The sequence below is a fragment of the Ovis canadensis genome, chromosome 3, assembly GCF_042477335.2.
Source record: "Ovis canadensis isolate MfBH-ARS-UI-01 breed Bighorn chromosome 3, ARS-UI_OviCan_v2, whole genome shotgun sequence".
Lineage (NCBI taxonomy): Eukaryota > Metazoa > Chordata > Mammalia > Artiodactyla > Bovidae > Ovis > Ovis canadensis.
In genome coordinates, this window is record NC_091247.1 from 44769493 (window position 1) to 44795823 (window position 26331).

Sequence of the window (26331 nt, forward strand, 5' to 3'; positions counted from 1 at the left end):
TTCACTTGAATATATATTTATTTTAGAATGCGACACTAACAGCATGATGATCAACTGTCACAAACTTGTACCAAGAAGCACACAATCTTTAAAGTGTGTTGCTTTTCACAAGTAATTTAAGTATGGCATTATTATTATTTTGTACTAGAGTCAAAGACGACATTTAGATTCTTCAGCTTTGGGGCATTCAGTAACATCGAAGTGATTGTCTAGTCAGGCAGAGGCAAGAAATTCAAATGCAGTTTCTTTCTCTTCTGCCAGTTCCTTTGCAGTAAGATCCATTTTCTCACGTGAGAAATCATTAATAGGGAGACCTTCAACAACTTTCCAGGTCTTATCCTGTTTGAAAATAAATGCAAATTAAGAGATTTATGATTAAACTAGAAGTTGTTCCAGCAAGCAACAACTCAGTTTGAACTTAGAGGAATATGTTTTAAAATGTGAATCTAGAGAAGCAAATCAAAATCTAGATCTTAATTAACAGATAATTCTGATAAAAATTCAACATGTGAATTTGGAACTGACTGAATCTAGCAAAAACATCTTTAAATGAGGCTTTAATTAGCAAATATAAAAAACTATTGACTTCAGTACAGTTGTAATACAGAGCGACAATACTGAGAACCGTTGCTTCATTTAGAAGTAAGAGAATATTTATAGATATCCAGTGAGAGGCATAGTAACAAAAAGTGTCTAGTTGGCAGAGTTGAAACTTGCTTTCCAGATTAATTTAAATCTTTTAGTGACCTGAAGTTGTGCTTCACATGATTTTAAAGCTGAGAAAAATGTCTAATTTAGTAAAGGAACAACTTTCTAGATGAAAATATACCACTGTTAATAAAATCACACAACTGGTTTCCCATCAGGGGACAGAGGGTTAAAGGAAAAAACCCATAATACCTCACCTTGATTGTAACAGGGAACGAGTAAAGCAGATCATCAGGAATACCATAGGAGTTGCCATCTGAGATAATGCCCATGGACACAAACTCTCCCTGAAAAGAAGTAGCAGTCAATGTTTTATATTCGCATGGTGATAAAGAATTCCTTTTCATAACCAAAGGACACATGAACTAACAAAATTAAACCAGGCGACAGGTTCTTACTGATACTCTGTGTATAATTTCATTACTGTGTAAAGACTCATCATCAGGCACTTACACAAAAGGGCAACTTCCATGGTTACTGTCTTAGTCTACTCTTCGATCTATGTGTAAAGTAAGCCAGAGAAACCCTCATTTTATCAGTGAGGAAGCTGGTGGCCCAATATAGGTTTTAAGAAGAAAAATAGAGCCACCTCTACTATGTTAGGTGCTTTCCACATTTCATTTCATTGACTTTATAACCCTGAGTTAAATGCCATGTAAGAGATGACAAAACTGCTCAGAGAGGTTAAGCAACTTTCCCAAGGTTACTCACCTAGTCAGTAGCTGAGCTGGGATATGCACCTAACTGGCCTGACTGCAAGGCCACATGTCTTTTGTTTGATTTTTTGCATTATAGCATCAGAGGAAGAAATAAGAGTGGCCCGTGGAAGCCACTAAGCCCTCACCTCTGGGGTTCCAAACCAGATGTCTCTGACGTGGTCGCAGATGGCTTTCGCAGCCGACATTGCACTGGACAGTTTTCGTGCTTTGATGACGGCAGCACCACGCTGCTGCACAGTCTGGGTGGGCGGGAGAGACAGCAGGTTATTCCTGGGGTGAAAGCCTGAAACTACAGCTCACTGTGTCCCCTCCAAAATCATACAACTACCCCATGGTGGCCTTATTAACCTCTTTCACTAAGAAGCATCAGTCCTTCTGAAAGAAAGGGACAACTAAAGACCCACACAGAAAGCTGACCACACTTTATATGAAGAAATGGATCTCTATAAGATAGCTGGATGACTAGAAGGTATCTAGTTTTTTCCCACTTTATCAGTCTTGACTGCCACACAATAGATCAGATTAGATTAGGACTACTTCAGTATGACTCCCAAAGAATATACACACTCATCAAAGGCCTGCTGTCTTTGGGTTTCCTCCTGCAACCCACTGGGGGGAGACTCAGGTCAGTAATGTGTGTGTCTCAAGAGTTTTCGATGCTTGGCTGTGAAGAGATCTCCCAGACTTTTCTCACCGTGATGAATTCTCCCTTGAGCCAGCTGTCATCTTTCAGAGCTTCATAAACACCAACTTCCTTTCCTTGCAGTTTGACTTTGGCATGGTTGACATCCGGATACTGAGTTGAGGAATGGTTTCCCCAGATGATGACATTCTTTACATCGTCAGAAGTCACTCCAAGTTTAAGAGCAATCTAGTTGAACAAAAAACAAATACGTTACTTAGACAAATTTTTTTTTGTTTTAAATTTCAAATTGTGATCTATTTGACAAATGTACTTAAGATAAAAACCTCTGAAACTTTAAGAGAACACAAGACTTATATTGATTTGTAAAAAAACAACAAAATAAACAAACAAATCCCCCCTCCCCCCATAGATTTTACTGTTTGGTAAGTTTCCCAAAAGAACTTAATAGTAGAGAAAGTATCTAAATACCTGATTGGTCAGAAATGCTTAGGTGACATCTCCAAGTATTAACAACAAAACAAAGGTCATATTTATGTATTCAAGCAATATTAAACTTTGGTGTTTTATATTTGATTAAGCTACTATACAAATAAGTCATCCATAAACTGTAAGATGATCCTTATTTTTAAGCATTCTACTTCAATACTGTACCCTATAATGTTTAAGGCTCTTGAGGTGGAATCCACTCCTAGTAGTAAAGATGCTGCGAAGATTGTTGAAATGACGAGAATGGATTTAGAATATTACACATAAACTTGGTTGATAAAGCAGTGGCAAGGTTTGAGAGATTTACTTACAGTTTTGAAATCAGTTCTACTCAGGGTAAAATGCTATCACACAGCATTGTATGCTATAGAGAAATTTTTTGCAAAAGGAAGAGTTCACTGTTGTCTTATTTTAAGAAACTACCACAGTCACCTGAACCGTCAGCAACCACCAAGCTGATCAATCAGCAGCCATCAACATGAAGGCAAGACCCCTCAACCAGCAAAAATATTATGACCTGCTGAAGGCTCAGATGATAGTTAGCTTTTTTTTTTTTTTTTTAGCAACAAGGCCTTTTTTGAATTAAGGTATGTATATATTGTATGTATATATTTTTTAGACATAATGTTTTTGCATACTTAACACACTACATACAAATAAAACTTATATGTACTAGGAAGCCAGAAAATTAATTGGCTGGCTTTATTCCTATACTTTACAGAAAGTGAAGCGCTCAGTCATGTCCAACTCTTTGCGACCCCATAGACTATACAGTCTATGGAATTCTCTAGGCCAGAATACTGGAGTGGGTAGCTGTTCCGTTTTCCACGGGTTCTTTCCAACCCAGGGATTGAACCAACGTGTCCTGCATTGCAGGTGGGATTCTTTATCAGCTGAGCCACCTGGGAAGCCCAAGAATACTGGAGTGGGTAGCCTATCTCTTCTCCAGCAGATCTTCCTGCCCCCAGGAATTGAACCAGGGTCTCCTGCATTGCAAGGCGATTCTTTACCAGCTGAGCTACTGTCTTCAAGCAGCATTGTTATATAATCCTTAAAAGTCGTGTCTGACTCTTTGCGACCCTATGGACTGTAGCCTACCAGGCTCATCCATCCATGGGATTTCCCAGGCAAGAATACTAGAGTGGGTTGTCATTTCCTTCTCCAGGGGATCTTCCCAACCCAGGGATCAAACAAGGGTCTCCCACATTGCAGGCAGACACTTTACCCTCTGTGCCACCAGGGAAGTCCTCAGGAAGCTGAGCTACTAGGGAATTCTAAACTTGCTTTCCTGTAATTTCTTTCTAATTAGATAGCAGAATTTATAAGGATCTAAAAGAGAAAGGTTTTAGAAAAAAATTTTAAAGCTGATGTGTTAGGGTTACAGTGTGATTTTTCTTTCCTTTATGTTGCAGTAAGAATGAGAGGGAAAAAAAATAGTTATGCCAGAATCCACAGCTTTTGCACACACAGATAATAGCAGTACCTCATCAAAGCTCTGGTTGTGCGTGATATTTTAGCCCCATACTCGAAAGAACTCAAAAGTCCCTTAAGAATGGTTAAACAAAGCATGGCTGTTAGCATAACTGACACCATCTTGGGCCCTTATAGTTTCTCCTATCCTTTAAAACTGACCTGAGAAGTGAATCACACCTAGGGCTTTGTAGTTTATATTATATGGTTTAATAAACAGTAGGATCAGGTAGCCAGCCTCTCTGCTCCGCTGGTTTCCAATGATGAAAGCCTCCCTTGACATTCCTGGCACCCATGATACCAGTTATCCGTTCATAAATCTTAATTCAGAAATGTCCTGTTTCAAAGCATCTGTACTCATACCTGAGGGTAACTATTAAATTGTCCCTGTGGCTCCTCTGTGGTATGGTGTGCAGCTGCAAATGTTTCTGGGTCTTTGTTTGCCTGATCCCAATCCCACCCTGTGAGTAAGTTACCCTATAATAAACTGATTCACTGGTTATATGCAGCTGCCTGCCTTGTTTTTTGGTCTCAAGATGCCTTCTCAGTTTAGTGGGCACTTTTCATTCCTTCTGTCTTCTAGCACAAACTGTAGTACATTCATATAATTAAATAATAAATGGAGTAACAATAAAAAGGAATGAACTACCGATACATGTAACAACTTGAATGGCTATTAAAAGCATTACACTGAATGAAAAGAGGGTCAAAAGGTTACTTACTGCAGGATTCTATTTTTAAAACATTCTTAAAATGACAAAAGCATAGAGTTGGAGAACAGATAAATGTTCCTTAGAGTTTAGGAAATGAGAGGGACTGTGTAACAATAAAAAGGCAACATGAATAGGAGTTCTTTGTGGGTGATGGTACAGTTTGTGGTTATAGTAATATATATAATTAGATGACATAGGATCACTCATAAAGACATAAAAACTGTGGAAATCTGAGTAAAGCTATTTAACAGTGTTGTGTGTAGTTTAGTCAATTTCCTAGTTTTGATAATGATCTATAGTTATGTAAAATGTCATCACTGGGGGAGGAGGGTGGTGGGTACATGGGGTTCTCTGTACTATTTCTGCAACTTCTTCTAAGTCTAATTATTCCAAAATAAAAAGTAAAACATGACAGCCAACCAACCAAAATGATAAAAATGAAAAAAGCCATTACCTAAAATGTTTGCAATGCCTTGGACTCATCTTCATGCTAATTTATTCAGTCAAGGAAGAAGCAAGTTGTGCTTACTTTCACTGACCCTTATAAGTCGAGATTTATTTTCTGAGTCCTAAAATAGATTTTTAAAATAACTTAAAATTTTGTTTTTGACATTTAAAATCACTTCTGATCTAATCCCTACTTCATCTAGAGTTCTGCAAAAATTAGGACTACTAACTACTGTATCCCTGGTGGCTCAGAGGTTAAAGCGCCTGCCTGGAAACGAGGGAGACCCAGATTCGATCCCTGGGTTGGGAAGATCCCCTGGAGAAGGAAATGGCAACCCACTCCAGTACTCTTGCCTGGAGAATCCCATGGAGGGAGGAGCCTGGTAGGCTACTAGTCCATGGGGTCGCAGAGTCGGACATGACTGGGAGACTTCACTTTCACTTTCGACTACCGTATCAGTCTTCACAGGTTAGTTGGGTGGTTGGTTTCTGGGGTACCAGGCTACTGATCTGCTTAGTGGTTGGGGCAGAGTGATGTGCTATGCAATGAGTACCATTTTCTTTGTGTACCACGACCTGAAGGGACTTGCAAAGAACTGTTCTTACTTATATTTGGCTGGCATCATTGAGAAAAAGGAAAATTATACTGGGGCAAGTGAGCCAAGATGTATATTATTAAGAATTTAGAAGTCCTAACTCTGCTGAATGTCAACTCCAACGTACAGTGAGGACAGACTGCCTGCAGGCCTCTCCTTCCTACAGGAGGCTCCCCTGACTACCTGTGTCCTGTTTGCCCACTTCCTCTTGTTCTTTAGATCTCTTGAGCTAATCAGCTTCTCTCTGAATAGCAAAGGCCAGTACTATGCACCCAGCATATGTGATTTCTGAATATCATGCACGTCAGAGCTAAACTACCATGTACCCAGGATAGTAAGCAGCTCCTTGCTCCTTCAGACAGTTTCATGCCTGTCACACAGACCTGTTGAACAGCTTTTGACTCATTCTCCAGCTCTAGTTAATTTTCTTCTCTGTGATACTACCTAACTGGTTTCATTGACAAATTACCTTGCCAGCCAGCAGAAAACATACGTAGCTCTGGTCTGCAAATACACAGGGGAATTTTGCAGGTGAGAAACAGTCACTAGGCTGTGAGGCCCTCTGATTTCTAAAACAAATTATGTAAGACTAGGATTCATTCAGGGAGAAGGCAATGGCAACCCACTCTAGTATTCTCGCCTGGAAAATCCCATGGACAGAGATGGTAGTTACGTGCACTAAATGAGATAAGATCTATGTTAAGACCTTATCTTGATGCCTGTCACATAGTAAAAACTCAGTAAAGGTTGGCTGCTGTAATTATTAGTGATGATGATGATGAGATATATAACCAAATTTATCAGATATATAGCCATCCCTGGTGGGCTGCAGTCCATGGAGTCGCTAAGAGTGGGACATGACTGCGTGACTTCACTTTCACTTTTCCTTTCATGCACTGGAGAAGGAAATGGCAACCCACTCCAGTGTTCTTCCCTGGAGAATCCCAGGGACAGGGAAGTCTGGTGGACTGCTGTCAATGGGGTTGCACAGAGTTGGACACGACTGAAGTGACTTAGCAGCAGCAGCAGCAGCAGTATTCATTCATGTAAGAAAAATTAATCTTTGGGTCTGTTACTTTTCTCACTGGATTAACAGCCTCTAACAGGAGCAAAAAACAGCTCCTTCAAAAACTTCCTAACAGCTGTCACTGTGCCAGACCAGCATGCTGGAACATGGGCCAAAGTCAAAGTTTGTGGCTTTCTTCCCTCTTTCCTCACTTAGACTTTCACCCCTGCAAGGAAAACTGTTGCAGGCACTGGGACAAAGCATCCTTTTGCTGTGCATCTGAGAACAGTTTTCCAACGTCTGCCTCCACTAAGGCCTCAGGTCAAACAGCACAGGTGGAAATTTGTTGGTGTCGTCATCATTCTACTGTCTTCTCCCTGTTGCAACGCAGTGAATCACCATTGGTAATCCAAAGTCCACAGACGCAGCACCTGTGGTACCACCTTTTCTTTCATAACTGCTTTGGGTGTGCGTGTGAAGTTGCTTCAGTCGTGTCTGACTTTTTGTGATCCACTGGACTGTGGCCCATCAGGCTCTTCTGCCCATGGGATTCTCCAGGCAAGAATACTGGAGTGACTTGCCATGCCCTCCTTCAGAGATATTCCTGACCCAGGGATCGAACCCTTGTCTCTTCCATCTCCTGCGTTGGCAGGCAGGTTCTTTACCACTAGCACCCTCTGGGAAGCCCCATAACTGCTCTACAGTACCCCAATCTCCTGCCTCCTGTCATTCAAACCAACTCCCAGTTCTTCCAAGCCACTGAATACTGGCTAAATAATAAGAAAAAAGACCCAGCCCACAGCCCAAAGCCTCTCAGGAAATATCTGTAATTTAAGCTTGTTATCCAAATACTTTCTAAATTAACTGAGAGATTTCTGAAGTGTGACTCTTCTCAAAATTTGGGTTATATATCTCTTCATCATCATCATCAATAATAATTACAGCAGCCAACCTTTACTGAGTTTTTACTATGTGACAGGCATCAAGATAAGGTCTTAACATAGATCTTATCTCATTTAGTGCATGTAACTACCATCTGAGATAGATAACAATTATTATCCCATTTTACAGCTGAATACACTTTCTCAGGGTCACAGAGCTAGTGAATGGATTCAAGTCACTTGATCGCATTCCCAGGTGATGCTACTGGTAAAGAACCTGCCTGCCAATGCAGGAGCTGTTAAGAAACATAGGTTTGATCCCTAGGTCAGGAAGACCCCTGGTAAGGGCATGGCAATCCACTCCAGTATTCTTGCCTGGAGAATCCTGTGGACAGAGGAGCTTGATGTGCTACAGTCCACAGGGTCCCAAAGAGTCAGACACGACTGAAGTGACTTAGCATGCATCTACCATACCATTATGTAAGAACACATGAGGGTGTGGAATTAGGCAGACCCTTTTACTGACTAGCTGCGTGACTTTGAGCAGGTTCCCTGACCTTTTTAGGCTTCAGAATTCTTATCTGTTAAACAGGAGATAGTAACAGATATCTCATATAGTTACTATGAGAAGTAAATGACAAATTAAATGTAAAACATTCAGTTTAGTATAGAAACTTAAATGTAAATTCTTTTCTCCTTCACTGGACCCTCCAGATCTGAAAGATTATCAGCTCTCAGTTTAAAGCAGTGGTTTTGTTAGCCAGATAGTAATAAGGGAGGTATGCAGTTAAACCAGAGTTTGTCATATTTTGCAGAAGCAGAATTCTGGGCAATAAGAGAATTGTAACATGCACAGGACAAGCTTGAGTTAAGAACTAGACTGTGAATTTCAGAAAGCTTCTGTTCTAAGGAGACTGGGAGAAAGGTGAACTAAGGCTTCCTAGGTCTTCATGTGGAAACAAAGGATAGATCTCAGTAATTAATGATTTTAAAAAGAACAAAGAGTGTAAGAACAAAAAACTGTTACTAGGCAAGAGAAGTAACCATAGCAAATGTAACAAATCAGTTGTAAAGACTCCCTGTTCTGTCCTGTTTCAAAGGTAAAGATCAACCAGAAGCACATTCTTGAGCTGTTTTGTGGCATCCAAAACCCCTTAAGCACTCAGTCACCAGATTAACTGGAGCCTAAGGAATGAGACTTTGCTGACACTTGTGACTTCACTCATTAGGTACCTGGATTTTGTCAACCAAGAGTGAACTTTGCCTCATTTTAATGCTAAAACCTCTACCCCAAGGACTGCCATTTTTGAACATGCAAGTCATGTATGTTTGAGCATGCTGTACTATGCAAGTGCATCTAGAACCCCAGCTTTACATGGAAGATATACTCACTCATGAATATGCATATTGTTGTTGTTCAGTCGCTAAATCCTGTCCTACTCTTTGTGACCCCCATGGCCTGTAGCACATCAGACTTTCCTGTCCTTCACTATCTCTCAGAGTTTGCTCAAACGCTTGTCCATTGAGTAAGTGACGCTATCCATCTCATACTCTATCATCCCCTTCTCCTGTCCTCAGTCTTTCCCAGCATTAGGGTCTTTTCCAATGAGTTGGCTATTCACATTAGGTGGCCAAAGTACCGGAGCTTTCGCTTCAGCATCAGTCTTTCCAGTGAACATTCAGGGCTGATTTCCTTTAGGATGGACTGGTTTGGTCTCCTTGCTGTCCAAGGATTCTCAGGTCCTCTACAGCACCACAATTCAGAAGCATTAATTCTTCAGTGCTCAGCTTTCTTTACGTCTAACTCTCGGATCCATACAAGACTACTGGAAAAACCATAGCCTTTACTATACAGACCTTTGTGGGCAAAGTGTTGTCTCTGCTTTTTAATACACTGTCAAGGTTTGTCACAGCTTTTCCTCCCAGGAGCAAGTGTCTTTTAATTTCATGGCTGTACTCACTGTCCACAGTAATTTTGGAGCCCAAGAAAATAAAATCTGCCACTATTTCCACTTTTTCTGCATCTGTTTGCCATGAAGTGATAGGGCCAGATGCCAAGATCTTACGTTTTTTGAATATTTTAAAGTCAGCTTTTTCACTCTCCTCTTTCACCCTCATCAAGAGGCTCTTTAATTCCTCTTCCCTTTCTGCCATAAGGGTGGTGTAATCTGCATATCTGAAGTTATTGATATTTCTCCCTGAAATCTTGATTCCAGCTTGTGCTTCATCCCGTTTGGCATTTTGCATGATGCATTTTTTACTCTGCATATAAGTTAAATAAGCAGGATGACAATATACAGCCTTGAAGTGCCCAATCTGGAACCAGTCCATGGTTCCATGTCAGGTTGTAACTGTTGCTTCTTAACCTGCATATAGGTTTTGCAGGAGGCAGGTAAGGTGGTCTGGTATTCCCATCTCTTTTCCCACAGTTTGTAGTGATCCACAGAGTCAAAGGCTTTAGAGTAGTCAATGAAGCAGAAGTAGATGTTCTTCTGGAATACTCTAGCTTTCTCTATGATCCAACGGATGCTAGCAATTTGACCTCTGGTTCCTCTGTCTTTTCAAAATGCAGCATGTACATCTGGAAGTTCTTGGTTCATGTACTATTGAAGCTTAGTTTGAAGGATTTTGAGCATTACTCTGCTACCATGTGAAATGAATGCAACTGTGTGGTAGTTTGAACATTCTTGGCATTACCTTTCTTTGGGGTTGGAATGAAAACTGACCTTTTCCAGTCCTGTGGCCACTGCTGAGTTTTCCAAATGTGCTGGCAGATTAAGTGCAGCACTTTCACAGCATCATCTTTTAGGATTTGAAATAGCTCAGCTGACATTCCATCACCTCCACTAGCTTTGCATCACTTAGTGATGCTTCCTAAGGCCTACTTGACTTCACACTCCAGGATGTCTGGCACTAGGGGAGTGATCACACCATCATGGTTATCTGGGTCATTAAGATCATTTTTGTACAGTTCTTCTGTGTATTCTTGCCACCTCTTCTTAATATCTTCTGCTTCTGTTAGGTCCATACCATTTCTGTCCTTTATTGTGCCCATCTTTGCATGAAATGTTCCCTTGGTGTCTCTAATTTTCTTGAAGAGATCTCTAGTCTTTCCCATTCTATTGTTTTTCCTCTATTTCTTTGCCTTGCTGACTTAAAAAAGGCTTTCTTATCTTTCCTTGCTATTCTCTGGAATTCTGCTTTCAGATGGGTATATCTTTCCTTTTCTCCTATGCCTTAAGCTTCTCTTTTTTCTCAGCTATTTGTAAGGCTTCCTCAGACAGCCATTTTTCCTTTTTGCATTTCTTTTTCTTGGGGATGGTTTTGATCACCGCCTCCGCTACAATGTTAGGAACCTCCATCCATAGTTCTTCAGGTATTCTGTTCATCAGATCTAATTCCATGAATCTATTAGTCTCTTCCACTGTATAATCGTAAGGGATTTGATTTAGGTCATACCTGAATGGCCTAGTCGTTTTCCCTACATTCTTCAGTTTAAGTCTGAATTTGGCAATAAGGAGTTCATGATCTGAGCCATAGTTAGCTCCCAGTCTTGCTTTTGCTGACTGTATAGAGCTTTTCCATCTTTGGCTACAAAGAATATAATCAATCTTATTTTGGTATTGACTACCTGGTGATGTCTATGTGTAGTCATCTCTTATGTTGTTGAAACAGGGTGCTTGCTATGACCAGCACATTCTCTTGGAAAACTCTGTTAGCCTTTGCCCTGCTTCACATTTTGTACTCCAAGGCCAAATTTGCCTGTTACTCTTGGTATCTTCTTGACTTCTCACTTTTGCATTCCAGTTCCCTATGATGAAAAGGACATCTTGTTTTGGTGTTAGTTCTAGAAGGTCTTGTAGGTCTTCACAGTACCATTCAACTTCAGCTTCTTCAGCATTAGTGACTGGGGCATAGACTTGGATTACTGTGATATTGAATGGTTTGCCTTGGAAACGAACCAAGATCATTCTGTTGTTTTTGAGATTGCACCCAAATACTGCATTTTGGACTCTTGACTATGAGGGCTACTCCATTTCTTCTAAGGGATTCTTGCCCACAGTAGTAGGTATAATGGTCATTTGAATTAAATTTGTCCATTCCATTCCTGTCCATTTTAGTTCACTGATAACTAAAATGTCGATGTTTACTCCTGCCATCTTGTTTGACCACTTCCAATTTACCTAGATTCATGGACAATCCAGAGGGCAGACAGAATGAAAACCACAATCACAGAAAACTAACCAAGCAGATTACATGGACCACAACCTTGCCTAACTCAATGAAACTATGAGCCATGCCATGTAGGGCCACCAAAGATGGACAGGTCATGGTAGAGAGTTCTGACAAAATATGGTTCACTGGAGAAGGGAGTGGCAAACTACTCAGCATTCTTGCCTTGAAAACCCCATGAACAGTATGAAAAACAAAAAGAAAAAAATATGATACTGAAAGATGAACCCCTGCCTCCAGCTGTACCCCCCGCCACCCAGGTCATTAAGTGTCCAATATGCTACTAGAGAAGAGTGGAGAAATAGCTCCAGAAGGAAAAAAGAGGCTGAGCCATAGTGGAAATAATGCCCAGCTGTGGATGCATCTGGTAAAGTCTGATGCTATAAAGAACAATATTGCATACGAACATGGAATGTTAGCTCCATGAATCAAGGTAAATTGGAAGTAGAATATGAGAAGGCTATAAAAATGAAAATGAAATTAAATATAAAATTGAAATCAATTTGCTTATCTGAGTGAAAAAAGCAGAACCACATGAAATACACAAAACTCAAACCTTTGTTTTTATAATTTCCTATGTACCTGACAAAAATAATTGTGTACCATTATGTGAATTATCTACCCTAATGACTAATTTTTAACCACTGTACTAAGAGGACATTAGCAGTGACATGTGATTAAAGGAAGGAAATGGAATATAAGAAGGAAATGGAATATAATGGTGAAAATTAAGTACAAAGTTCAGCTGCCTGAAGAGATTAGATTTAAAGATGTCCTAACAAATTGGAACAGTTACCTACTAAAACAAAACAAGAAAAAAAGTACAAAGTAAGATTCAGTTACTTTAAAGGTGAGAAAAAAGGTTTAAAGCTGAACATTTGTTAAGAATTGAAAAGGCATCTTTCTTACCTGAGCTTTAGCTCGGTTGTGATCCAAACGAGTCAAGCAACTGAAGTTCTCCTTGGGGATGGATGGTGCCGACTTGGAGGCAGTCAGGCAGTTGGTATTGGCTGGATTTCCCACCACAATAACCTAGGATGTACAGAAGGCACAGCAGAGCTTCAGACTGTACACTGATTTAGGTAAACCAACTTATCAATAGGATATGACTGATGTAACATGTGGCCTTTTAATCAAGTTTGTGTGAGCTAAATATGTATAGTTATTACCCCAGTTTCTAGATTCTAGGCTTCTATCCTCCCTTCTAATATATTTTTTTTCCCTCTTGTTAGTATTTGATGTGAGTACTGAAAACATTTACTAAAACCACCATTATATATACGTCATTGTGTTTTCTGCTAAAACAGAGACAGTATTTATTTTCTTACCATAAAAAATTAGTGACCAAAAGCTTTATCTCAGGGTTCGAGTTAATCATAAAAATTTCCCATCTCATAAAAGTAGCTCAAGAAAGAAATTCTTCTTTGAGGAGTTTACTTTAGGGCAGTGATTTGCCCTTATGAGTGAAAAGTGTTTCTCATTCTTGCCTAATCCTAAGAATTAACTGGGATAGTTGCTAAAATACCAGGTCCCACCCCTTCATACTCATTGAATCTATCTTTAGGAGAAAGCACTTCAGGCTTTTTTTCTTTTTGAAAGGGGGATACAGTGAATTACAATACAGCATAGCAAAATGAATACATGAATTTTTTTTATAAGTCTTAAAAAGCTTTAATAAAATGATTTTAAAAACTTACTGTGAAATTATATCAAACTTACAGAAAGCTACAAGCACCTTACAAAGACTAACTCCCACATCCCCTCTACCTAGATTCTCCAATTTGCCCCATCTCTCTCACCTCTGTGTGTACACACACACACACACACACACACACACACAGAGCCTTTAGTTCTTTTGTGTCTGTCTGTGAGCAAGCTGCAGATAGGATACTCCAATATCCCTAGCTACTCCAGTGTAGGTGTGTATTTCCCCCTAGAAAGACATTTTTGGCTGAGAGGCAATTAATCTGCAAGCAGCACAGTAACTCCAAGCAGCCTTGTAATTTTTTTACTAAGAGACCTGGGGACTTCTCAATTTATTTCTATTATTTTCTGTTAATGATTACAGAAAATGAAAGTTAACTACTTGAAATAAAGTCTGCACAGAGCAGAAATTCAGGTGTTTATGAAGTATTATAATAGAACATTATAAATGGCAACATTAGAAAATCTTGTAAAATTTTCTTTTAGCTTTCTTTGAGTTCAGGATTGGGAGAAAGAAATGTATTAAAATCAGTAAAACCTCTAACCAGCAAAACTTTTTGCTGTGACAGTTAATTAAGTTCTAGGTAGGTAGGTAGTAGTGTTAGTCATTCAGTCGTGTCCAACTATTTGGGATCCCATAGACAGTAGCCCACCAGGCTCCTCTATCCATGGGATTCTCCAGGCAAGAATACTGGAGTGGATTGCCATTCTCTTCTCCATAGGATCTTCCTGACCCAGAGATCGAACCCAGGACTCCCATGTTGCAGGCAGCTTCTTTACTGTTTGAGCTACAGGGAAGACCTTCAAGTGTCTCTGGTGGTTCCGCTGGTAAAGAATCTGCCAGCAATGCGGGAGACCTGGGTTCAATCCTTGGGTTGGGAAGATCCTCTGGAGAAGAGAACAGCTACCTACTCCAGTATTCTGGCTGGAGAATTCCATGAACTGTATAGCCCATGGGGTCGCAAAGAGTCCGACACGACTGAGCAACTTTCAGTCTCTTAAGTTCTAGGTAACTGATACTGATTGGTAAAAGGAGGCTTTCTGTAACAGTAAGATAAATTTAAAACCAAATGGGTTGAACACCCAGAAGTCATAACTGACTCAACTCCTCGAGAGACAAGTATATCAAAATTCCTCTGGATTGAGAAAACTTGAGCACTCAGAAGTCACCACTTCCTGTCACTGAGAACAAACACAGCTTATAGCCATCTTCTTTCACAACCACACACAAATCCAAATGTCTGAATAAAAAGTCCTGTACAGCTAAAAGAGCACCAGAAGGTTCTGTGCCTTTTCTACAGGTTTACAAACTAATATTAAATGTCCATGTCATAGTTACAGGCAAAATATTTTTGAGCCCCTCAGAATATAGATTTCTACACTATATGAACAAAGCCCATAAAGGGAAGGCTAATTGAGCAAAACCCTATACCTGTATTTACTGACCATTGCACAGAACTGGGGAAAAAAAGAAAGCAAATTATCTCATTTTTACTTAAATGCTGAAAGTAGATGTTTCAAATGCTGATAGTGAAAAACCGTGTAAAATATTCTTTTGGTCACCTTAACTGACTTCTTGGCATATTTGTCCAAGGCTGCACCCTGGCATTTGAAGATTTTCACATTTGCTTTGAGTAAATCTTTCCTCTCCATGCCATCCCTTCTTGGCATGGAGCCCACAAGAATGGCCACATCCAGGTCTTTGAAGGCAATCTCTTCTTTATCCGTGGCGATGACATCTGTGAACATGGCAATAAATATGCAGAGCTACTTAAACACCGAAGTCTGAGGTTTTTTCATATTGAATCTACCCAGTAACTCTTCCACTTTGCAGCAAATGTTTACTTTTACAAATCACAGTGATCAAAGTTTAAAGGGCCTAAGAAAGGCAATATATTAATTCAACAACCATAACATAAGCATAAATGTCAATACATTTATTTTGCTTATCTTAATTTCAAAACTGTAGCTTTCATCTTTTATTATGATGCAAGGTATAATATACCTTTCAAAGTAACATTATTTATTCACATTAATTACCACTGATAACACAAAAGAGAAGCTAACTCACCTAACCTTTAAGTTACAATTACTTTAAGTTTTAAGATATCACCCAAATTAAAATCATACTTCTTGAGGACTTCTTTTCTGTAAGGAATAACATTGAGAGATTTATTTTGTCACAATTAATTTTAACATTTTATGTGCTGTGTTGCGCTTAGTTGCTCAGTTGTGTCCAACTCTTTGTGGCCCCATAGCCTGTAGCCCTCCAGGCTCCTCTGTTCATGGGGATTCTCCAGGCAAGAATACTGAAGTGGGTCACCATGCTCTCCTCCAGGGGATCTTCCCAACCCAGGTATTGAACCCAGGTCTCCCACATTGCTGGCATATTCAAGCCACCAGGGAAGCCCAAACATTTTATAAATGAAGACAATGAAATTTAAAGAGATCAATTAGCTACCTGTCAAAAAGGAGTGGGACTGTCATTCAAGTCCACATTGGTTCAGAGTTCAACCACTATGCTGCAGTCCAACAAAACATATACCACTTAATAGTTTTTGATTAAAGAGCATACAGTTGACCCTTGAACAACATAGGTTTGAACTGTGCATGTCCAGCTTATATGTGGATTTTTTTCTCCCATAGTAAATACTACAGTAAGGTACAGTCTGAGGTTGGGTGGACCTGCAGATACAGAGGAAGTGTGAACAGAGGGCCAACTATAAATTGTACTTGAATTTTCTACTGCAGGGAAGGTTGGCACCCCTAAGCCCTGAGTTGTTAAAGCATCAGCTGTATATCATGGCTCTCTTTTGCTGACTGTATTAAAAAGGCCATGACCAATGCTATAGACCAGATGTATTCCCATAAAATTATGTGTTGAAACCTAATTCCCAGTGTGATAGTATTAGGAAGTAAGGCTTTTGGGAAAAGATTAGGTCATGGGTGGAGAAGCCCTCAGGAATAAGTTAGTGCCTTATAAAGGAGGCTTAGAGAGCTCCCTCACCCGTTTTGCCATGTTAGGACACAGTGAGATGTCTGTCTATAAAGCAGGAATTGGGCTCTCATCAGACATCCAAGCTATTGGCTTTTTGATTACTGACTTCCCAACCTCCAGAACCATTAGAAATAATTTGTTGTTTATAAACCTATAAACTCTATGGTATTTTTGTTATAGAACCCCCAAATACTAAGACAATCAGAATATAGTGCTGTCACTGATAAATGTTTAGATCAGAAACTTGTGTCAATCAGGCTGCTGCTAAGTCGCTTCAGTCGTGTCCGACTCTGTGCAACCCCACAGACAGCAACCCACTAGGCTCCTCTGTCCCTGGGCTTCTCCAGGCAAGAATACTGGAGTGGGTTGCCATTTCCTTCTCCAATAATCAGGCTGCTATAAGTCCCCAAATAAGTATACGTAAGAGTTCCAGTTGGAGAAAAAAATAATCCATCTTCTTCCCAGTCATGCAGCCTTATCTGCTGAACCTTTATGCTCATAGCTGACCAAGGTCAAGCTGACTGTAACCTGGGTACACAAGAGTCAGCAGAGGGAACTCAGCAGAGAAGGGCATAAAAAGAAAAAAAGCAACATAAGAAGCTGATTTGGAAACAGTGGGTGAGGAAAAAGAACAGCTTGGACAGGGTAATGCATTCTCTTACATAACTTTGCAATCAAATGACTGAGGTGGCAGAGCAGCCCTTCCAGTGATTGTTTATTGAACAGACACATGAATTCTGAGCATGGGTTCTCTTGGGCGTCTATATATTTTTGATTCGTGCCAAGTTCTTTGAGAGTATTATTAATTCTTACCCTCCCTTTCCCAAAAAAGATAATGATGAAGGTAGAGCTGAAGAGAAACAGTCAAATTAGTTTACAGCTTGACCTAATATTTTAATGAATCTTTCAATCAAATTTAAGACTTCTGTCTTGACATTTGTTAATTATTTATTTATTCATTCTTGGTATATATACATCTTACCAACTTGTGGTAGTGCAAAAATAAAAAAAAACCTTTTAATGAAATAATTTCTAATTGAAAGGCCAGTTAACAAAGCTCTAAAACCTACTGTTTTAAAGATATAAAATACTATAAAATCCCTTTCTCCTCCACTCCCCAGCTGACCTTTTAGGAGGGGAAGGGCACAGTCTTGCAGCTCCATCAGGACACCATCCAGGACACCCATCATGGGAGTGATATCCAACAGCACGAGAATGATAGGCTGCCAGATAAACAGCAAGGACAGCATCTGTCAGTGTTGGTTATGTCATTTAGTCACAGAAAAAGTCCTTTCGCAGAGCTTTTGCTAATTGGTGTGTATATGTGTGTAATTCCCATTAATTAATCGTAATTATTTTAGGAAGTCAGGTGTCTATAGCAGGCTACCCTAAGAAAAAGGAATGCTATAAAACCAGCAATAGTTTGCTAACAGACACATTATGAGGAATCACCTTTACTGAATTTTAAAGGAGTACATGGAAGAAATACCAAATTGAAGTGAAATGCCACACCATGCTTTTGTTGTTGATGGCTGTGTATCCAATTTTAGTTCATAGAAAGCTAAGCACAGTATCTTGCATGAAGGAACTTGATATCCATGGGTAAGGACAATGGATAGATGATTATCTTAGAAAAGGATTTTAGTATACATCAGACCTGCTAGAGTAAAGGGAGGTAGTGGTGCAGTTGCCAAGTTGTGTCTGGCTCTTCTGATTGCAGGGACTATACCCTGCCAGGCTCCTCTGTCTGTGGGATTTTTCAGACAAGAATATTGGAGTGGGCTGCCATTTCTTTCTCCAGGGGATCTTCCCGACCCAGGGATTGAACCCAGGTCTCCTCCACTGAAGGCAGATTCTTTACTGACTGAGCTACCAGGGAATAGAGGGTACCTGCTTCAAACTGGGAAACTGATTTGCCTGTTTAACTCTTCGGAGTGTAAAGACCATTTATGAACAAGAAAGTGCTGATTCAGCAACTTTTCTCCCATCTGACTCTCCGTAACAGTTACTGTCATTATGACATTTGCTGGCAGCACCAAGTCAACGTAACAGTACATGGAATAGTTATAATTTGCAAAGCATTTTCAGTGCCCAGAGGGGTGCACGGAACCTGCCAGATTCCATTTATAGTTGTGTGTCTCAGACATTTATTGGGATTATTCATTCCTTTAAAAATTTATTTGCAAGTAAATAGAAGGTTTTATTGAAAATGTTCTTACTTTTACTTAAGACTTATTGACACTTGCCCCTACCTGGTCTTTACCGAAGACAGATCCATTTCCAATACTGTATAGTAGTGAATATGCAATTTGACCAGCTGCTCCAGTCACAAGGACTCGGATTGGCTCAGACTGTAATGAAAGAAACCCATTAACATCTTATTAAAAAAAGGCTACTCTACCCTAAAGTTGTTCAATATTTTTCTCTATATAGTAAGACCACCACATACTTTAAAAGCTAATGTAAAATTTTAAAGACCATTTGCATCTGGCTTAGTAGAAGATATTCCAGACTTGTCTCAGTAAACACAGCATGCACAAAACCACCAAGTGACTTCTGGGACATTTATGTGGTGTTAGTTAACTCTCCCTGCTATCTTTGATTTACTTACAAAATCTTAATCCATCTCTTTTAGGATATTTTACCACTAAAAATAGTCCTAACAATTTTGATGTGCATTATATGATGATACTAACCCCAGTGGCTACTAGAACCTTACAAATCTTCTTATGCAAATCCCCCACTCCCTTCAGTTCACAAGAACCCTTCACACCAGGAAGAGGAACAGAGGTTAAAACTTTCCATTTACAAGGAACCAGAAAGTGTATTAATCATGATTCAAGTCCTTGGGGAAAGAAGAATGAGTCTATACCTTTTATTTCAGAAGAAAAAAAGAAAAAAAAAGATGGATTAAAATACATTTTATCTGGATTATAATCTGGATTGTAATAAATTTTAGCATTAAGTAACAAACAACAGTAGCAACAGGTAGTCACAGCTAACAACCTGATACCAAGGGAAAATTAATATTAAAGGGGAGGGAGAGGAAAAAGTATGAAGAACATATAATAGAAGGAAGTCATAGACCTTGGACAAAATCTGAACATATGGACGTAAAGTATATATATCTAGTTCAGAGTGATGACCCTGAGTTATTAGAAATAAGTTAAATTAACCTCAGAGAAGTAAAGGAGAGAAATATTTCTATTAAAAAGAGTTAAACAAAAATCCCTGGAAACTTAAATGGGTAAGTTTAGATGGAAAAATTCAACCAAGGGAATTGTTTTCTCGGACAATGCTGGGTAAGTGTACTTCCACTCTGTAAGTGGTCAATGTGTCACCTAGTTTGTTACCCACATGAGAGAAGCGGCTGAACTGACTGGAGATAGAAGCATTAGGTTTCTTTGTATTAAGACTTCCCCCTTCAAGAGGGGTCAGCTCTTGGCAGTTTGTTATCTATAGAATTCAGACGGGGGGGGGGGGGGGGGGGGAAACCTCTCAGGACAGTGTCAATGCTATAGAGAAAGGAATCTGAACACTGCAGACGACGCATGTGTTTCTTCCTCAGAGATGCCCAGAGTGAGTGGGAAGAAAGGGGAAAACTATGGAGCTTCTTCCTGACCTTCTGGGCCTCTTCCCTACACTTTTCACCAACTTCCCCCACGCTTTCATATCTAAATAAACAAAATATGATAATTCCTCAAATAATCCAGTTTAAAACAATGCATGCTTATGTTCCTAATAGGCTTTAGGTTTATAAAGAACACTATGTGCTATTCTATATATTTACTTTCTATCACACGGCCTTTACATGTTTTAAATTCTGTCATTTCCCTCTCTTTCCTTAAGTATAGTACATGATAGTAGAAATGATTGCGCCTCCCTCTTTAGAATGCAAGCTCGTTAAGGATAGGGGCTTTGTCTATTTTATTTACTGTTGTATCCCAGCTGCCTAGAACAATGCCTGGCATGTAGTTAGAGCTCATCAAACACTTGCTGAAGGAGGAGCTGGATCTTGGAAAATTACTATCAAAACCATGGGAATGTAAATTGTTTGGAGGCAAACCCAACATGCTTTAAAGAACTGTTTTACATATTTGCACTGAGAAGCTTGAAAATAGTGACAATAGTTCCAGGTATGGCTAGCAAAATTATTTAGCTCAGTAGTTCTAATCAAAGTCTTTTATTGTGTACCTTGTACATAATACATGCCAGAGAATCCATTAGTGAACCATATGTAAGAAACAAGAGGATAAGGCAATTTTTTAAAAGAGGAGGCTAGAGATGCATAGAGTGATGAAGAGATGGCCGCTACAGCCAGACTTTCCGGTTCAAATCTCCATTCCTCAACTCTGCAGAGGAATGTCCTTAGGCAAGTTACTGTATTGTTTCTCTAAGGTTGAGATAGAGTTAATAGCAGCTACCTAACAAGGCAGTAAGGATTGAGACAGTGAACACACAAAGTAGTAAGACTAGAATGTGGCAAGCACTCTAATAATAGGTCTCTGTCACCACAGATTTTCCCTCTAAGGACTCTTGTAGCTTATGTTTATTTTCCACTACCCTGTGGTACTCCTGTGAGAACAGTCTGCCTTTGACTCAAATTTGCACTCCCATATAGCATTCAAAATGGATATGTTGAATGAAGGAAAGCAAGGGTTAAGAGAAATAGAACACATGCTACTTCAGTGAAAGCAACCTAGGATAAGAAATGAGGGTAAAGTGACTACCACTACTACATATAAAACTTAATCTCCCAGAAAGCAGGTAGATGGTTAGAATAATGCAGTCAATTTTAGGCATTAATTTTAGCTACTAAAAAAAAAATAAAGGTTTCCAAGTATCACAGTCCCTAGTAAGGGATTGTGGGCAACTAATAAATAGCCATTAATCCTATCTCAGCAGTTTCCTTCCTGTGTATCACTGAGCAAATTATTTTCATAGGTAGGTAATTCCATCTCATTATAAGTAGTATGAAGCCTAGTGTCTGAATCTCTGATGATGAAACAGAAAAGAAAGCGCAGTATTTGGTTCTGCCTGCTCTTTGCATCATTGCAGTTGAAAAGCAGGAGGGTGGGAGATTCCCACTGACTTTTCACAATGTTACAGTGTGAAGAGAGGTTACTATTCTTTGCTTAGATATCTGGGCAGTCTGCCAACATTCAAAGAAGGAATGTCTTTGCTCTTGGCAGGGTATTAATGACCTTCCTGCCGATGTGGGCTCTGTCCTGCGATGTGGGCTCTGTCCTGCGCATGTGTTCAAGTCTTTCGTTTGTAAAGTTTGAATTTCAGTGTTCCTTCTGTTATTCTATGGAAAGATCCATATATTCCATTTTTACTTTCTTATTTATACATATTTCTGTAATATAAAAGACACATAAACAGTATTCAGATTCTTTCATACAGTTTATTCTTGCTATCATTCCCAATGGACACAGGAAAGAATCCCCTCCTTTAAAAAAAAAAAAACAGAGACACAAAAACCTGATTTTTAACAGCTTACACAAGATGGGTCTTTTCTAACGCAGTGATTGTTTACACAGCCTCCTGAGGAGGCAAGGCAATTGAGTCATCTGAGAATTTGCTGTCAAGTTTCTGCAAACTGACAGGAGGATTCTTCCTCATGGACATTATTTGGTGCTCCAGTGACCTTCCAGGGGTCAGGCCTGCTTTGATCTACCACGCAGAAAAACAAAGAAAGAATGGGGGCCCAGGATCTTTGTGTGACCTTGGGAAAATCATTTGACCTAACCATATTTTTGAAGATTAGAGGAAATAATTTCCAAATTCCCTTCCAATTCTAGAAATATAATATTCTCATTGTAAAACCATCAAGTAATATAAATGCTGATATATAGTTTAGCTTGTATTTGCAGTATGAACTTGCATCTTCATCCAGAACTTCAGCAACTAAAAATAAAATTTCAGAATGACTTACCTGTGTAAATGACAAAATATGGTAAAATGGAAAGAGTGTGAGATCCTTGGAGGCAAATGTGTGACCTTGAGAAAATCACATTCGCTTTGGGTTTCAGTAAACTCAATTTTAAGATGGTCAAGATGTTTTTTAAAAGGTTCCATCCAGTTTTAAAATTATGAAGTCTGAGGTTCTCTGATAATAAGTACCTCTGCTTTCTTGCTAAGATTATTAGGTCAGAAACCACTGAATCCATCGTTCAAATGACTAATTATGTTATCTTACAAAATAAATAGGGAACCTAGGTTTATCACTGAAAATTGGAAGCTGTTGCCACTGGCTCCTTTTCAAAGGTGGAGGGAGTTATCCCCTTGCCCTTAAAACACGTCTTTTCAGGTTCTGGAAATGTTCCAATTCCTTCAAATATTTCCCCATTCATTTCAGTATTTTGAAACAATGGAGGAAAACCATTCTCAACTATAAACACAAGTACTGAAGCAATTTCTCTCAGGTTGGTATCAAATGTCACCTTCAACCAGCATGCTGATTATTCATACGTCAGAGTTCCCTCACCCCCACCCCTTTCCTTCTCCCTTTCAACAGAGACAAGATATGGAGATCTTGGTGTCCAAATCTTCAAGCCAAGATGATTACATTGTGTAACATTGAAAAGTGCTGGTTCTAGAATTCGTAACATACAGATTACTAAAAAACACAAATTATCTGTCTAGGGGCGCCGTCACTGTAACATGTACTGGCATAGAAGGAGATCAATGAACAGGTTTTAAATCACATTTCTTGAAATTAGACATGGCGGAAACACTTCTCCCGAAAAGGCAGATTGTAATCCCGAGCATCTGGTAAGCACTACCTTTTCATTGAGGGCCTTCTGCTTTCAAAAGCTTTGTGACAAAAGCCCTTAAAAACACTGTGGGTTTAAGAGGAGAAAAGAGATTAAGGTCCAACACTCCGCATTTCAAACCTTATCGGCCTTATCAATCCCCTAGAGGGTGCTTGGGAGAAATCCCCCAGCTTCGTATTTTGTACGCTCAACATGCAGAAGGGCTGAGATCTCGCCTCTCCAAGGACAGTGATTTCTCTAAAGCCCTTCTGAAAACCTCAGGTGGAAATAAAACTCTTTCCCAATAACTAACTAGGTCACTGCGACAGTCTCCAGAAGATGAATCGAGACTTTCCAAAGGGCGCAAAGGACAATCCCTTGGACAGCCTTCCCCCAACAGTCCTTCAAGCGCAAGAAACGCCACAGAGGGGCGCGAAGGCCGTAGGTGGGCAGCATGCAGGGGCCCACACTCACCATGATTGGGAAGGGCGCGGACACTTTCTGCACTTGCCGAATGAGCCTCAGGCCAGTCGGGTCACCTCTATCGTGGAACCGACTCAGAAAGGGCGAGCGGTGTTCGAAAAGAAAAAACTCGGCTCCCGACCGCGGGGCCCTCTGGGAACTGTAGTTTACGCTGCCCTGATTCCGGTGCAATCTCCAATGCAATTCTTTCAAGTGTTAGAACTACACTTCCCGAGCTCAGAGGTTCCTCTCATGCTCTGCTCCCTGCGCTCTTCTCCGATTGCAAAGTAGTCCCCGAGGGCGGGCCGTTGTGATTGGAGGATTGCGACAAGCGGATGATTTGGGCTCCAGAGAAAAGGACCTGCCGGATGGCGCCCAGCAATTGGCGGGAGGGGAGGCGCGTGTACTCGAGGGAGGAGAGACGGACCCTTAGCTACAACACCCTCCCCACCGCTACGGAGACTTTATCCTCCTCGCAAGGGTAAATGTGGGAGGTAAAGAGATCTTCCGCTGCGTAAATCTGGGTCGACCCGGAAATAAAATCTTTCAAAAAACTCTTCACAATCTGCAGGGGCGGGAGGAATGTGACTAGTTGGGAAGGCTGGACGGCTTCGCAGGTTGCTAAGCGACGAGGCGGGAGAGCGCGCGCACGCTGGAGCCGCTGAAGAGTTCATAAGGCATGTGTGGTGCAGCATCTCCGAGACCGAAAGGACGCAGCGAAAGCGCCGCGTCCACCAGCGTCCTTCTTCTCTAACCAGAGGACCGTCGCTCTCGTAGTGTACCGTGGCGTGGTGAGGGGTTTGCGGGGACGCCCTGTCAGAGGCGGCTGAGGGCTGCGCATCTTCCCCACTCAGGAGACAGGTGAGTTCCAGCCCGAGGCTAGACCCTAGGGTCTGATTTGCGGTTGTGCGCCGTCTCGCGTTGCCTTTATGGACCCAGGTACAGCTCTTCTGCTCGTCAGTACCTCTCTCCGCGCACTGTTAGGGAGAAGGTATTGTGGAGGGCCCTGAAGTTCGTGCCATGCCCCTGCTGTAAGATAGAGCTTTTTTCAAGATACGTGAAAAATATTGAGCTGCTTTGTGGGAAATAAGCCCGTCCCTTCCTGGTGTGCACAGTCTTAACTTTTTCTCTTAAGTCCTCCGGGAATGTTGTTACTTTTGTCCGTTCTATTTTGGAAACTCGATGCTCTTTAAACCATCTTGAGCTTTAAATTATGCAAAACCTGCATTTCTAAGGAAAGCGTGGCAGCTGAATGGGAGACTGTGATTGTTAATTGGGGGTCTCAGCTGGTAAAATAACTTAAAGAGGTTTTCGTTTGAAATTAATCTGCCCAAGAAAATTGTGCTCTCTGAAAGCTTGTTGCATGTGGTATTAAGATGTAATGCTCTAGAATAGCATGTGTGTGAAATAAATATCAATGTGAGATAACATTGGTGTAACTTCTGGTTGCATTGCTAATTAAATGCCAGTTTTACTCTGTTCAGTGGTAATTGAATGCAAGTGTTATGTTTCAGTTTTTCTTTCCTCAGTTTTGGAGGGTTTGCTATTATGGAAAAGAAATAGAATCTTACTTTCTAATTTGAGCTATCAGTAGTGTTTATCATAGCTTAATGACTCTCTTTCTTAAGTAACTATTCACCTGGTTTTCAGACTATTTCCTGGTTTTCTCTGTCATTGGTTACTCCTTCTCAGTGTTCTTTGCAAGTTCTTTTTCCACCTCTGATGTCTTAACCTTGGAGTACCTGTATTCTGTCTGCACTTAATTCCTTAGTGATCTAATTCATGAATTGCTAGTTTGAAAATGCCACCTCTGTGTCAGACATTCTCAAGTTTGTGTCTAGTCATGAATTCCAGACCCCAGTGTCTGCTGTCTTGTTATTTGTTTCTAGAGAACTTGAGTTTCTAATATGCATCATTTTCACTATTCTACAGTGTTTTCTACTGAGCAATTGTATGTAGAAGTAAAACACGACATCCTTTGGTACTGATAATAATAATATGACCTATAATATCTCCAGTTCTAAGATGTTGGTTATGGATGGGATTATGAGGTTTCAAACAGTAGAGTAGTGGAGAGTATGGATTGGTTAAATGAAGACTGTTGTAATAAACTGGCCAGGAGAGCATAGAGCAATAATTTTATGGTGTGTCATTCTGTTAGGCGCTAGGGATCCAGATATTAGTAATACACAGTTGCTGCCTTTTTAGAGCTCCCAGTTTAGCAGGGAACACAGATGTGTAAACCAATAATGACACCATGGTGTGACCTGGTTAGTAGTAGTTAGGTAGCAAGTTAGTAACTCTGGGTTGCCACAGTTTTTCAAAAAAGAGGTGCTGTCTGAATGAGAACAAACAGATGTTTCTTTCAGGCAGCCAGGGTTGAGGAGGTAGAACCACATTTGCAGCGTTGCAGGTAGTGTTTTGGCATTTAACATCTTGCAAACATGAAGACCTACAAGACCTTCTAGAACTAATACCCAAAAAAGATGTCCTGTTCATTATAG

The 26331-nt window shown here is 40.2% G+C and overlaps 2 protein-coding genes across 11 annotated transcripts in view; one reads left to right on the forward strand and one right to left on the reverse strand.

The window, feature by feature from the left end:
- On the reverse strand, window positions 1–24354 carry MDH1 (malate dehydrogenase 1). The gene is made up of 9 exons (XM_069583070.1): window positions 23840–24354; window positions 18860–18958; window positions 17734–17830; window positions 15173–15348; window positions 12815–12937; window positions 2122–2298; window positions 1553–1666; window positions 906–995; window positions 1–339 (listed from the first exon to the last, which is right to left on the reverse strand). The coding sequence occupies exons 1-9, from the start codon at window positions 23840–23842 to the stop codon at window positions 214–216; spliced, it is 1005 nt and encodes a 334-aa protein (XP_069439171.1). The 5' UTR covers window positions 23843–24354; the 3' UTR covers window positions 1–213.
- WDPCP (WD repeat containing planar cell polarity effector) overlaps window positions 1–26331 on the forward strand; it is a 604312-nt gene that overhangs the window by 89105 nt on the left and 488876 nt on the right. For 6 of the 10 annotated variants that reach the window (XM_069583047.1, XM_069583045.1, XM_069583049.1 and 3 more), the window contains exon 1: window positions 24117–24688. The exons of 3 other annotated variants lie outside the window; for them this stretch is intronic. The gene's annotated coding sequence lies outside the window, so the exon portion shown is untranslated. Of the gene's footprint in view, window positions 1–24116; window positions 24689–26331 lie in introns of those variants that run through there. One more of the 10 variants, XM_069583053.1, reaches the window with a different exon arrangement.

What these genes read in the sequence shown, in the direction of transcription:
- MDH1 (XM_069583070.1), bottom strand. An exon ending in TGCCCTTCCCCTCCTAAAAG is followed by an intron (nt 15,349 to 17,733) that starts GTCAGCTGGGGA and finishes CCATGTTCACAG; the next exon opens with ATGTCATCGCCACGGATAAA. An exon ending in TCTGGTTTGGAACCCCAGAG is followed by an intron (nt 996 to 1,552) that starts GTGAGGGCTTAG and finishes ACTTCTTTTCAG; the next exon opens with GGAGAGTTTGTGTCCATGGG.